General features: G+C 42.8%; 1 protein-coding gene across 1 annotated transcript; it reads left to right on the forward strand.

Annotated features, from left to right (window-relative positions):
* Positions 1-62: 62 nt before the first annotated feature.
* bub1bb (BUB1 mitotic checkpoint serine/threonine kinase Bb) lies at positions 63-5,428 on the forward strand. Its single transcript, XM_034195631.1, has 9 exons — positions 63-143; positions 740-894; positions 991-1,050; positions 1,561-1,705; positions 1,788-1,984; positions 2,434-2,597; positions 2,702-2,895; positions 2,967-3,067; positions 5,143-5,428. Exons 2-9 carry the CDS (start codon positions 752-754, stop codon positions 5,426-5,428), a joined length of 1,290 nt encoding a protein of 429 aa, XP_034051522.1. The 5' UTR covers positions 63-143; positions 740-751.
* Positions 5,429-14,022: the final 8,594 nt, after the last annotated feature.

Below are 14,022 nucleotides of genomic sequence, written 5' to 3' on the forward strand. Positions count from 1 at the left end.
CCCGGAAGCTGCGGAATGACGTCGACGCGACTTCACGTTTCCTGGTTCGACCAATCAGAGTTCCCCACATTTTCCCCGGTTTTCGTTCAAAAACAGAAGCGACCGTTCTGCGACCTCAAAAGCCGATCGCAGGGATTTAAACGGTAGGAAATGAAAAACTGTAATAACTATAATATGTAACGCCCGTTTGTTTTTAATGTGGGCTCGTCAATGTTTTAAATTCCCGGGATGAGCGCAGCGATGATGCTAACGATAGTTAGCTAGTGTGTTAGCTTTAGTTTGAGTGCGAAATCTTTCAGTACGTCCGCAAAAAACAACCAACCGGGTTTCCTGTGCTTTGCAAAAACTCCACAACATCTTATTTTTAAAGATGTGAATGCGTAGTTTGATAACGGACTTTTGTCGGCGGCCGTCTACCTCTAAAGATGATCAGTTTATTTTTATTTGCCGAACACTGGATCTTCTAGCTGGTCTTTGTGGGTTTTACGCATGCGCAGTACAAGCTGACAAAAGCCCGGAGGTGTCTCCAGAAGGGCCCACGGCACGTGTGTCTCACTCCTCCCTAGCACTGCTGTTCAGAGAAAGTCACAATTGGGAGCGGGGTTGCAATCGGGAATCGAACCTGGATCGCTGGTATCTCATTCCAACGTGCAAACCGTTACGCTACCATGATCAAATAAACTCATCATCTCTCTTAGAGCAGTAAAAAGCATTCACTTTTTTTTTTTGTCTTTGCTAGCTGATTTCCACCATGGCAGAAGGAGGAGATATGGAGTGGGAGCTGAGTAAAGAGAACATCCAGCCGCTGAGGCGAGGCAGAACCATGTCCGCTTTACATCAGGCCCTCAGCCAGCAGCAGGATGGCATCAGTTCTGTCACCAGCCAACAGAGACAGTATGAGCGAGGTTTAAACATGCGCTCCACGCTATTACTTACTTACTCCTCCACTTTGACAGGGTGATGGAGGTGTTGTCTCTTTTATTCCCACAGGGCCTTTGAGTCTGAACTCAGGATGTACGATGGAGAAGATCCACTTGATGTTTGGGATCGGTAAGTGAAATAGAAACTCCTATTAACAATGTGAGAAGTTTCACGTTCGTTCACGAGCCAAGAAAGTTTTTGGTATCACGTAAGGTGGGAAAAAACACTTACAATCCATTCTCGGTATGCCACAAAAATGTATGACAACCATCCCAGAAAAGGGGGCGATTAAGCTAAGATGACTTTATTGTCATTATACACGCAAGACTGCAGAAGAAATGGTAGAAAGCCCCACACAGGCCCTGAGGCCCATCGGGCCAGTGCTTATCCCCAGATTCTGTAGCATCAAGGGGACCAGAGTCTGATTTTCCCTGAACAGAATGCCAGTCCATCATAGGTTACAACCCCAGCCAAGCCGGTACCCATTTACAGCTTGGTGGTTTGGGACATTGCAGATGAAGTGTCTTGTCCAAGGAGTTAAACCATGGTCTACATATTCTTATCCTACAGAGCCACTTTCTGTCCGATTGAAAGGGTGTTCTATGAGATCTAATTGTACACATGGTTCTGTGTTAACAGGTACATAAAGTGGACAGAGGAAAAGTTTCCTCAGGGTGGGAAGGAGAGCAACCTGTCCACGCTGTTGGAACAAGTCGTGAAAAAATTCACAGAGGAAAAGCGATATCACAGTGACCCTCGCTATGTTGATCTCTGGATCAGATTTGTATGTGTAAAGTTCCATATTTTCATGGTTTTGTTATGCTAAGGGAGGCGCGCTAACTGTGGGCATGCATGTGTCTTTTCAGGCCGGAAACTGTCCCGAGCCTTTGGACGTTTACAGGTACATGCAGGCGCAGGGAATCGGCCTGATGCTGGCGTCGTTCTACATTGCATGTTCTGAGGAGTACGAGAACCAGGGAAACTTTCGTCAAGCAGACATAGTCTACCAGGACGGTTTGAGGAACGGTGCTGAGCCACGAGATAAGCTCCAGCAGTTTCATAGGTACAGATCCAGTCATTGCGGTTTGGGTAAAACAGTGCTGCTTCTCTTTGTGGACTGCCAAGCGCTACCAAACAAGGAAGAAAAATATCAAAAAGTATATTCTCATTCAGTGTGTCAAATAGCAACACTATCAGCAGGTATCCTGACATCAGTATAGTACTGAGCTTTATTTGGAGAGTCTAAAATGTATTGGATAATGTAACGTATGAAAGCACCAGTACACTTCAAAACAGAAGACGAAGAGAGCTTTTGATTTTCTTTGTGTCTGGCCTCAAACTCTGGAAAATGGCAACGTTAAAAACTGAGGATGTGGTGCATCGTGACAGTTGTAAACTGGTGAATCATAATCTAATGGAATTGTGTTGTTGGTGAAGGTTCACACCCCAATGGAAAAGCAGCAACAACAACAAAAGAAAGGTTGGAACCATTCTGTAACATTTTTTTCACAGAGCTCTGCAGGCTCGTGTGTCCCGACAAGCAGTGATGCGCGTGGCGCAGGATGATAGCGATGAAGACCTCAAACAGCCCGAGAGAGTTTCTCTTGTTGACCTCAAACACCGCGGGAAGAAAAAAGCTGTTGTCCCCATCAGCAGAAGTGGGCCTGCAGTGAGAAGTAAGTGCACATGTCCTTTGATGTGACATCACACCAGTTTCAGCCGCTTCAAAGACGGTCTCAGCTTGTACAAGATATTTAATCTGAGGCGGCTTTCTGTGCAGGTATTTCTGGGGGCCTGTCATCACAAGGCGCTCCCGTCCTCGCCAACGCTACAAACAGTCACTTTTTGATCTTTGATGAGAATACGAGTTGCAATCCCGGTCCTTCAGAGCCAAAATTGGAGTCCTGGGTGGCTCCTCCCCCTGCAAAGGCGAAGGAGAATCAGCGGAAGCCAGAAAAATGGTGTGACGTTAAGGTATGACATGAGGTGCTATGTTCATAAGATAATGCAGTGACAATGGTTTAAAGTTGTCTGTTTTATTATAGATGCCTCAGAGATCCAAATTTGGGAACACCGTCATGGCTCCACCGCCTTCCAAACCCGCCTTCCAACCATATGTGGAGGACTCAGACCAGCCTCCGACAATGTGAGTGACATTGAGACTCTGTCTTTGCATTTTCAATTCTGGACACATATTGAAGGACACGACAGTTTGTTAAATTGTCAGGTGACAGTTGTGAAAGTCAACGGTTAGCATTTTAAGTGAAAATACAAGGTATGTTTCTTTTGTAACACTTTTAAGTCACAAACTAGATTTTAAGTGCTTCACAAAAAAGGACCAAAGCTTCTTAAAATTCACTTAGTTTTGGGCAACATAGGTAACAAAAAATTTTAAACCTGGGGCCTCATTTATAAAGCATTGTGTAGGATTCTTGCAATAAAAAAAAGTCAGATTTGAAAAAATATTCATACACACCCATAAGCAAAGTTCACTCTATGTATCATACTCTACCTGGAATTGTGTGCATCTGCCTCATAACTCGCACTGTACACGCCCAATACAATAGATGCAGTGAGGGGCAACATTAGGTGGCGACGATGCTGCCACTTAAATTTTTCCAACTACAGTATAGCTTCACTTCACCATCATCAAAGTATGTGTACCTATGGGTCACAGTTTGTACACATATGCAAACATTTTGCCATCTAGCTTGCTTTTATAAATCACAACATATGCATTAAAATAGTCGTCTGCATCATTTTTGTCCCGTTTTGTGTGTAGCAGCTGTTCCAAATGAGGCCACAGAGCAGCACTTCTTAGAGTAAAAAGTATCCAAAAAATACAGTTACTCACCTGGGGGTTTGAGAGCAGGGGTGGTGTCCAAGTGGTTAATGCGCTTGGTTTCAGTGCAGAAGGTTCCGGGTTCAAATACCACCCCTGCCACATTTCTCCATGTAATGTGGAGTTGCGTGAGGAAGGGCATCTGGCATACAACCTGTGCCAATTCAACATGGGTATCCACCTTGGATTTGCTGTGGCGACCCCGAATGCAAACAAGGGAGCAGCCGAAGGGACTTACTTACTCACCTGGGGGTTTGAAATCTTAATTCCCTTCAGAGTAGTCTCTTTGGAACTGCACACGCTTCTCCCAGCGGTTCTACCATTGATGGAATGTCGGTGTCCAGCTGGGGTGTTGTGTGCCGCATGATGTCTTCTCACCACTCAAAGCAGGTCCTTTTTAGTGTTGTTTTGATCCATGTCAGGAGAGTAGGACCCTGATGAATCACATTAGTGTCTTGGTTGTCCAGTAAAGCCTGAATTAGGTGAGCAGAATGGGCGGGTGCATTGTCATGATGGAGCTGCCAACTTTTTGGCACCCACACATCTGTTCATTTGTGGCGCAAAGTATTGTGAAGGTGACATGGGACCTCCCGACAATGCTCTTTATTAATATTTTGGCCTTTGAGTGTGTGCTCATGATGCACCACTCTGCAAGAGTAAATGAAAATGGTCAACATGACTTTGACATTGCTGTGCTTTCTTTGGCCTATGTGATGTTGGATTTTTTTCACAGAATTGACTGACATTCACTGTTTCCACATTCCAGCATGGCCTGTGAGACTTGCTGTAATGCAAGTCCTGTTCTTATCCCCACCTCGTTCACAGGTTCTTGAATGGTGACACAATGGTTATCCATGACCAAAGTCTGTATTCTGTCAATCACTTTGTCGTTTCTTCTTGTGGATGGCCGACCGGAACATGTTTCACACTCCACTGATGCGTGCCCATTTTTTTTTTTAAGCGGTTATACCACTTTTATTTGCGTTATGCTCATGACCAAAAGCCTGCTGAGTCTTGTGAATGGTTTCTTTGGGTATCACCAAGCTTTTGGCAACACTTTTCCTCAAGTCCTTCTGTCATGTCTGATGGCTGCTGCAACATGTGTTCACTCTAATGCTAACTGCTAGCGACTGATGCACTCTATGGGCAGGCAAAAAATTCACATATGCACAAGAAGGTTCCCGACACCTCCCCACCAAACGGCAACTCTCACGCTTCATTTGTTTCCATGGTATAAAATAAGGTTGGATACTTTTTGAATGCACCTCTATGGATCCATCAGTGATCAATCAGGAATTTACTGTAACAACTAATCTAAAATACTTTGAAAGTACTGTATTTATGATCTCTGAACTTTTTTGCCGGTTTCTCTCTGTCAGGACGCCATGTAAGATAAACCCGGCGGTGAACACTGTTTTGTCAGCACTCCGGCCCCACAGAGAGGAAACGCCTCTCAAGAGACTTCAGGAGTGCCAACAGCACCACCAGGAAGCAGAGGCAGGAAAAGCACACAAGCAGAGCATGTACTGTAAAGAGCTGCTGCTCAGCGGCGCCTCTGAATTCTGCTTTGAGGAACTGCGTGCTGAACGCTACCGTCAAAAGATGAGCCAGGAACCAGCGCTAACGGCACAGAAAACTCAAGCTAACAGCAGCGTTCCAAACTAATGCTCATCTGTGGACGTTGTGAGGTGTTTTTCCACGAGTACCACCTGATTCTGCTTATGTTTTAATATTCCTTCTTGTAAAACTTTGTGAGTTCAGTTGTGTTGGTTAAACGTTCCAGTCAGCTGCATAAATCACCACAGAACCGAAGAACCAGAGATGAGCCTTTTTGTTTTTTATTTATTTATTTAGAATTTTTTATCAAAACTGTGATGTCATTAAGTCCTGGCAGGGGTGGTGGCTGAGTGGATGGTGCACAGAAGGTTCCTGGTTCAAACCTCATCCCTGCCATGTAATCTAGAGTTGCGTCTGGAAGGGCATCCGGTGTTAAACTTGTGCCAGTTTAACATGTGGATCTACCGTGGCGACCCTGAGTGCAAACAGGGGAGCAGCTGAAGGGACTTAGTTTTTGTGATATCATTAAGGCCACTTTTTGTGATTCAATTAAATTTCAATTTATTCATCTTATACTCCATATAGCACCAAATCACAACAGTCACCTCAAGGCGCTTTACATAAAACATAAAAAAAAAACACAAATGAATTAAAAGATTAAAAAGGCACAATAAAAGAGTAAAAAGCATAGTAACATACTATGTCAGTATGCTAGCAAATAAGTGCATCTTAAGTCTGGACTTGAAAGTCTCCACAGAATCTGTTTTATTGATGCAGGGAGATCATTCCACAGAACAGGGGCACAATAAGAAAGCTCGGTGACCCGCAGACTTCTTATTCACCCTAGGGACACAAAGTAGTCCTGCACCCTGAGAACGCAGAGCCCGGGCTGGTACATAGGGTTTAATTAGGTCAGCTAGGTAGGGAGGTGCCAGTCCATGAACAATTTTATAGGCTAGTAGCAGGACTTTAAAATCTGATCTCACTGGGACACGAAGCCAGTGAAGAGACACCAAAATGGGTGTAATGTGGTCGAACTTTCTGCTTCCTGTCAAAAGTCTGGCTGCAGCATTTTCCATTTCTTACCTTTTAGGCCAACAATTTGCTTTCAGGTGTGACTGGCAAGCATAAAACTCCAGTGGTCAATTTAAATATGTAATTCAACCTTCTGGACTTCCTTGTGTTGTTATTTCAGGTCCATTATAAGAGTCAACATGATAATCTAGGCCGAGGCTATAATCTATCACAGCCAACAACTCATACATTTGGAAGACAAAAGTCACAAACTAACAGTTTCTTTCAGTGAAATAAAATATGAAGGTGGGTTCCCCGCCCTGACCCCTGAAGGGGACTTGAAAACCACATGCTATAAAATGGAATTATTCTATAATCTGGGCTGTGGCCCACACATTTGGGGCAGCTGCTCCTTACTTTACTTCCATGTTGGTGAAACTTGAACCTCTTTTGCCACAGTTTCTTTTTACTGGTGTTTCCTGAACGTGTGTTTTCTGTGAGACTGATGTGGTGTTTCTCTTTGAGACAGAGGGGGTGCTGTCAGCATGAGAGACAAAGCGCGGATCATGATGTAATGCAGTTCAGGAGCTGTTGAGTGCTGAGTGTAGTCTGAGTACTGTACTGACTCAAACAGAACTAAATGGTGCGTTCAGGGCGCACGCTTCAGCTGAGGTGTGAATGGACAAACTGGAGGGCAGCATATCTCTGTGATGAAGGAAGGAAAAGTTGCACAAATTATAATTTCCTGACCCAGGAACCTTGTCTCTCAAAAACTTGTCTACTTCCTGAGATAGAACAGATGATCGACCACATAACTGTGGAAATAGTCACATTTTCTGGCTCCACCCCTTTTTAACTACAATTCCATGTTTTTCCAAAATTGGACTTTAACCTTTCAACTTTTTCCCCAGAGTTTATTGGCTTTTGTGTAATCCTGACTGATGCAACGATTTACCCAGACTGACTCAACGATGGACCCAAACTAACCCAGATGTGACTAAATGAAGTGCTCCATTCTCAAAACAGTACATTAAAAGCAAACGGCACTCGCCTCTGAGACGTACGCGGGGTGCAGCTGCCTTGTCGGGCTGGGAACATCAGATATCAAAGTTCAGAGTCTGTTGTATGCCGCGCCCCCCCCCCCCCCCCCCCCCCAAAAAAAAAAAAATTTGCCAGTACTCACAAATGTACTTTAACATCCCTTGTTTGTTGTTTCAGCATTCTGAAGAGGCAGCGAGACAGGGAGGGAGGGAGCGAGAGCGTTAAGCGCTGTCTATTAATGTACCCTTATGAGAATGGTACATTTTTTGAGAAGTACTTAATTTGGTCATATTTGGGTCAGTCGGAGTCAGTTTGGGTAAATCGTCACACCCATCCTGACACCAAACCAACAAATGTGCCCAGGCATAACCCGCCCCAGACGTTACCTGCCCCAGGCGTAATCCGCCCCGGGTGTGACCTGCCCCAGGCGTAACGCGCCCCGGGTGTAACGTGCCCCCGGCGTAACCCGCATGCTTCAGATGGTCAGAAATGTTGCTGTTTTTTTTTTTTAGTGAAACAAATCAACTTTCCTTTTAAGAAGCATTTATGAAGAAACGATGCCCAGCAGCTGATTAGTGTTCATTTCTGTCCAGGAGAGGACACTGGGAGGGAATCTAATCCGCTTCAGACACACGGCTGAGTGCAGGCTTCAGGTGATGAGCACGTAGAATCTGTCAGAGGAGCCAAAAGTCCAGATTTTACATGCACACGGAGCACTGGAACTATGACCCTGTCAATCCAGATCCCTCAGCCGGCAAGTTCATAAAACTACTTTGAATTTTGTCTCAGGTCTGATAGCAGCTGGAATTAACTGATGAATGTGAGCAATCAAGAAAGACGGGGAAAAGCCAAATCCACTGAGTGTTGAACAGACTGAGAGCAGGAGGCCATTCCAGCTTCCAAAGATATGAATACCAGCCACTGATCTCTATATACCAATGAGTGATCCAGTAATATATACAGATCAGTGATCCCAGCTTGTCCAACACTAAGACACCATTTGATGACGTAACTTGCCAGACCTGTACCGTGGGACGTACAAAAACAACTAGCAAGAACTGAGCAGAACCTTGGTGTTTCAGGAAAACCTGCTGAACTCCCAACGAAATGCAAGGGCTTCCCAAAGTATGACAGAGTTCATGATGGAAAAGGGGAATTTTTAGATATCTGAAATCCTGCTGTGTTAAGACCACAGCACGCTGATAGGACATCCCAGTTCATCGGGGTCTCCCTCATGGACCCTCTCAGGTCTTCCATGCTGGACGGGTCCTGGATGGCAACCACCCAGGGAAGATGGGATTATAAAATTCTTAAAAAATTGTGGAATTGTAAATCTGGGTTTGGTTGATTGGACAAAGAGTCAGTCAGCATGAAAAGTGATGAAGAATCTTTTAAAGATTTTCAGATTCCAGTTCTAACCGTGGATCCTGGATTAGATGAAGACCAGCTGAGAGCATAAGAAGTTGTCGTGGAGCTGGATCCAGCTGATCTCCAGAAAGACTGGATCACAGTGAAACCAAAGTGGATCTTGACTTTAGGTCTGGAGGCTGTGATGTGTTGACATTCTGAAAATGTTCCCTAAATCTGTAATGGAATGCTGTCTACTGTCTTCTATTCCCAATGATAGCAGAATGGAATACCGTGTTGAAGTAGAAGTTCATGACCCTTTACAGTGCAGCCCACCATGTGTGAACCTTTCCTGAATATGCAACATGATGCAGCATCATCACAAGATAATGCTTCATTGCTTACATTATGGTGGGATTTCAGATTAAAAGCCCAGAAAGGAAATGGCTGAAAAAGGCCTTCAGACACATGTAGATCTGCAGTGCTTTAGTGCAGCCCTCTGAAAAGAACTTTAGTCCTCCGTGGCTGGATTGTATTTTACAGTCACTTAACCTATTTTTGTGCTTCCTACATGCACCAGTTAGCCGTACGACCTCAGACTCGGCTTTTAGACTTTGGCCGAGCACTGAGGTGAAGTGCTCCTGGCTCCCGAGGCGTGGACACGAGGGGGGCCGTAAAGCCAAGCAGCAAATCATTAATCCAGTTTCTTGCCAAATAGCACAATATGGCTGTCAAGCTGTTAGGAAATGACTCGCGCTCTGAAGTCTCACCCTCAGAGGTTAAATGGATTTGCAGGTCTGCTCAGAATGTCACCTGAGTTTGACAAGGAATTCCATTTCCTTTGTCAGGTAAGCAGTGACCCCTGATGACCCTGGTGTAGAACTTGCACAGTTAAGTGGTGTGACATCCAGGGTCTATGCATTTGCATCACCAAAGGTGTGTGTGTGTGTTGTAAATGAACCAGAATTTTTCATTCATGTCTGAGCAGACCTGAAGGCACAGCTTTACTTCTTGTTTGTGCAGATGGAAAATGATTGATAGATATCTATGATGACTATACAACCCCTGGCAATAATTATGGAATCACCGGCCTCGGAGGATGTTCATTCAGTTGTTTAATTTTGTAGAAAAAAAGCAGATCATAGACAAGACACAAAACTAAAGTCATTTCAAATGGCAACTTTCTGGCTTTAAGAAACACTATAAGAAATCAGGAAAAAAAATTGTGGCAGTCAGTAACAGTTACTTATTTAGACCAAGCAGAGGGAAAAAATATGGACTCACTCAATTCTGAGGAATAAATTATGGAATCACCCTGTAAATTTTCATCCCCAAAATTAACACCTGCATCATATCAGATCTGCTCGTTAGTCTGCATCTAAAAAGGAGTGATCACACCTTGGAGAGCTGTTGCACCAAGTGGACTGACATGAATCATGGCTCCAACACGAGAGATGTCAATTGAAACAAAGGAGAGGATTATCAAACTCTTAAAAGAGGGTAAATCATCACGCAATGTTGCAAAAGATGTTGGTTGTTCACAGTCAGCTGTGTCTAAACTCTGGACCAAATACAAACATGGGAAGGTTGTTAAAGGCAAACATACTGGTAGACCAAGGAAGACATCAAAGCGTCAAGACAGAAAACTTAAAGCAATATGTCTCAAAAATTGAAAATGCACAACAAAACAAATGAGGAACGAATGGGAGGAAACTGGAGTCAACGTCTGTGACCGAACTGTAAGAAACCGCCTAAAGGAAATGGGATTTACATACAGAAAAGCTAAACAAAAGCCATCATTAACACCTAAACAGAAAAAAACAAGGTTACAATGGGCTAAGGAAAAGCAATCGTGGACTGTGGATGACTGGATGAAAGTCATATTCAGTGATGAATCTCGAATCTGCGTTGGGCAAGGTGATGATGCTGGAACTTTTGTTTGGTGCCGTTCCAATGAGATTTATAAAGATGACTGCCTGAAGAGAACATGTAAATTTCCACAGTCATTGATGATATGGGGCTGCATGTCAGGTAAAGGCACTGGGGAGATGGCTGTCATTACATCATCAATAAATGCACAAGTTTACGTTGATATTTTGGACACTTTTCTTATCCCATCAATTGAAAGGGTGTTTGGGGATGATGAAATCATTTTTCAAGATGATAATGCATCTTGCCATAGAGCAAAAACTGTGAAAACATTCCTTGCAAAAAGACACATAGGGTCAATGTCATGGCCTGCAAATAGTCCGGATCTTAATCCAAATGAAAATCTTTGGTGGAAGTTGAAGAAAATGGTCCATGACAAGGCTCCAACCTGCAAAGCTGATCTGGCAACAGCAGTCAGAGAAAGTTGGAGCCAGATTGATGAAGAGTACTGTTTGTCACTCATTAAGTCCATGCCTCAGAGACTGCAAGCTGTTATAAAAGCCAGAGGTGGTGCAACAAAATACTAGTGATGTGTTGGAGCGTTCTTTTGTTTTTCATGATTCCATAATTTTTTCCTCAGAATTGAATGATTCCATTTTTTTTTCCCCTCTGCTTGGTCTAAAAAAGTAACCATTACTGACTGCCACAATTTTTTTCCCTGATTTCTTATAGTGTTTCTTAAAGCCAGAAAGTTGCTGTTTGAAATGACTTTAGTTTTGTGTCATGTCTGTGATCTGCTTTTTTTTTCTACAAAATTAAACAACTGAATGAACATCCTCCGAGGCCGGTGATTCCATAATTTTTGCCAGGGGTTGTACGTGCCACCGGGATCAAATCCAAGGACCCTCCGGTTACCTTTAGGCCACCAGTTTGACACAATAATTAGAGTATATAACAGTATTATAGCCAGGCATGCACATAACTGGTGCTTATGTGCAGCAGAATATCAATCAATCAACATTTATTACATCTGCCAAGGACATAATAAATTAATTGGCATTTATTTATTTGTCTGTCTGTCTGTGTGTCTGTCTCTTAGCAGGATTACGTCAAAACTACTTCACGGATTCTCACCAAATTTGCACCACAGATGGATATTAGGCCATTTGGGAGGTGATCCGGATCTGAACTGGCGGATGTCAGAAATCTCTGATTGCGCTCGTTTATAATGCGCTTTACATCAGCCACACGGTGTCCAAAGTGCTTTCTGGTAATAAAACACACATACAATAAAGTTAAAACAGCACATAAAAACAAAACCTGTCACAGCACCACAAGGTATTAAAGTGTAGGTGACACGATATGTAATGTTTTTTTGAGTATTTAAGTCTAAAATTAAACAACAGTTTGAAATTTATCCTTTCCTGGTGTGCAGTTACTGAAGACAGAAATATTTGGATTTTGAACTGTACGGCACTAAAAACCTGGTCCCATATGTTTGGTACATCTCAAAGTCATCTCAAAGAGCTCCAAACCCAGCCTAAAATTTCCTAGCAAGGAATCTTAGCCTAAGAGTGAGCCAGGAGATGTCTGAGAGCAACTCTGGGCAAGGAGTTGACAGAAACTCCTATCTTAGTGAGGAGGCAGGGTTGACCCCGTTGCTAGGTATGACGTGGTCCTGTAAGAGCTGTGATTGTTTGTCACGGAAAGGGAAGGGGAAATAAAAAAATAAATGTGCTTTGCGCTCCTACATATGAAAATCAACTGATCATATAACTGCATTAAGAAATGCGTAATCATGAAGATAATTTAAGGTTATGAATGATGATACTCAGCAAAATTGAACTGGAGTGATCGCTGGGCCGGTCGCTAAACCTGTAAATTCTTGTGCTGCAATGCATTATGGGAGTTCTGGATTTTGTGGTTTTAAATGTTGCTATTGTGGTTCATGTTAGTTTAAAAATGTTGTTAGTGTTGTTGATTTGTTGTGTTTTGTAGTTCAATTGGTTTAGTGAGTTAAGTGTCACCATGTTGTTACCATAAGTGAAAAGTGTATCGTGTTTGTTGCCATCCCTGTATTGTTTTATCTGAAAAATAAGAGCGCCTCCTAGTGGCAGAGTGCCAAAAAACAAAAGCTCTCTCCTGTCTTTCATTATTTCATGCAGTTGACCAAAAAATTATTACACAGCTTGAAGATGTTTGAACATATTCACATGCTGATTATGTACATATTAAAAGTATGCGTTTTTGTGTGAGTTTATTAACGTCAATGTAAGTACATAATATAATTGTAAATATGTTAAAATACATGCATGACACAAGAAAGCGAAAACATTCATTTCCATTGTGGACCATTTAAAGATCAACTGACAAAATGTGAGGCAACAGTGCTAACCACTAATCCACAGTGCTGCCATACTGATAATAATAATAATAATAATAAAGATAATATTAATCTGTGTATGTGCTAACAAGAACCTAAACAATATGTAAATACATTAGGACAGTAAATTAACATAAAATAATTACATAGCTCGAGTGGGTAGTGTGTTACTGACTCACTGTCATCCTACATACGGAGAATATCTCTGCTTCCTCTCCGTCTTTTCCACCAGCTTGTCTGCTTAAGACACTCTTAGGCTTCTTAAAAGTCCTCCTCCCTCCTGTTGCCAGTTTGGCACTTTAAGAGTTCTCTTCCACCAAATGGTTCGGGTCGGAGCTGCACCATGATTTTGGTGTCAGAACGGTTCAATTCAATTCAATTATACAGAGCAAATCACAACAAAGCTGCCTCAAGGCGCTTCACACACTTACCGCCCAAACTTACCAACCCCCAGAGCAAGAACACAAGCGACAGTGGAGTAAGGAAAAACTCCCTCTGAGGAAGAAACCTCAAGCAGACCAGACTCAAAGGGGTGACCCTCTGCTTGGGCCATGATACAGACATAATTTACAGAACAATTTACAAAACAAATATACAGGAAATGCTGTTGGTGCACAGGACAGGAGGGTCTCCAGCACAAATACCACACCCATCTCTGGATGGAGCTGCACCTTAAACAGAGAGAAAAAACAGAATCAGGCATCAGAAAGACAAGAAATACAGTATAATTTGTCAGCATTAAACAACAAGAAAAACAGAAGAAATACTAAAGTGATTGCCGGCTGCTAGCCCCAAGCTTCACTAATTTAGGTAAAGTTGAGGCTGTGGCACGCTCCGTTTACTAATAAAATGAATTACCTTACCTCATTTTTTAGCACCATGAGCACTAGTTATGTGCATACTTAATTATGCTTGTTGCAATAATTTGCTATTTTACAATTTTTACAATAATATTTTACATACAGTATGTATGCAGAAGTCTCAGTGTCCCAGATCAGATGATTAGTAGATATTTAAATGTTAAATCTCAGGGGTAAAATAAAACATC

This window comes from Thalassophryne amazonica, chromosome 19 (genome assembly GCF_902500255.1).
Source record: "Thalassophryne amazonica chromosome 19, fThaAma1.1, whole genome shotgun sequence".
Classification (NCBI taxonomy): Eukaryota; Metazoa; Chordata; class Actinopteri; order Batrachoidiformes; family Batrachoididae; genus Thalassophryne; species Thalassophryne amazonica.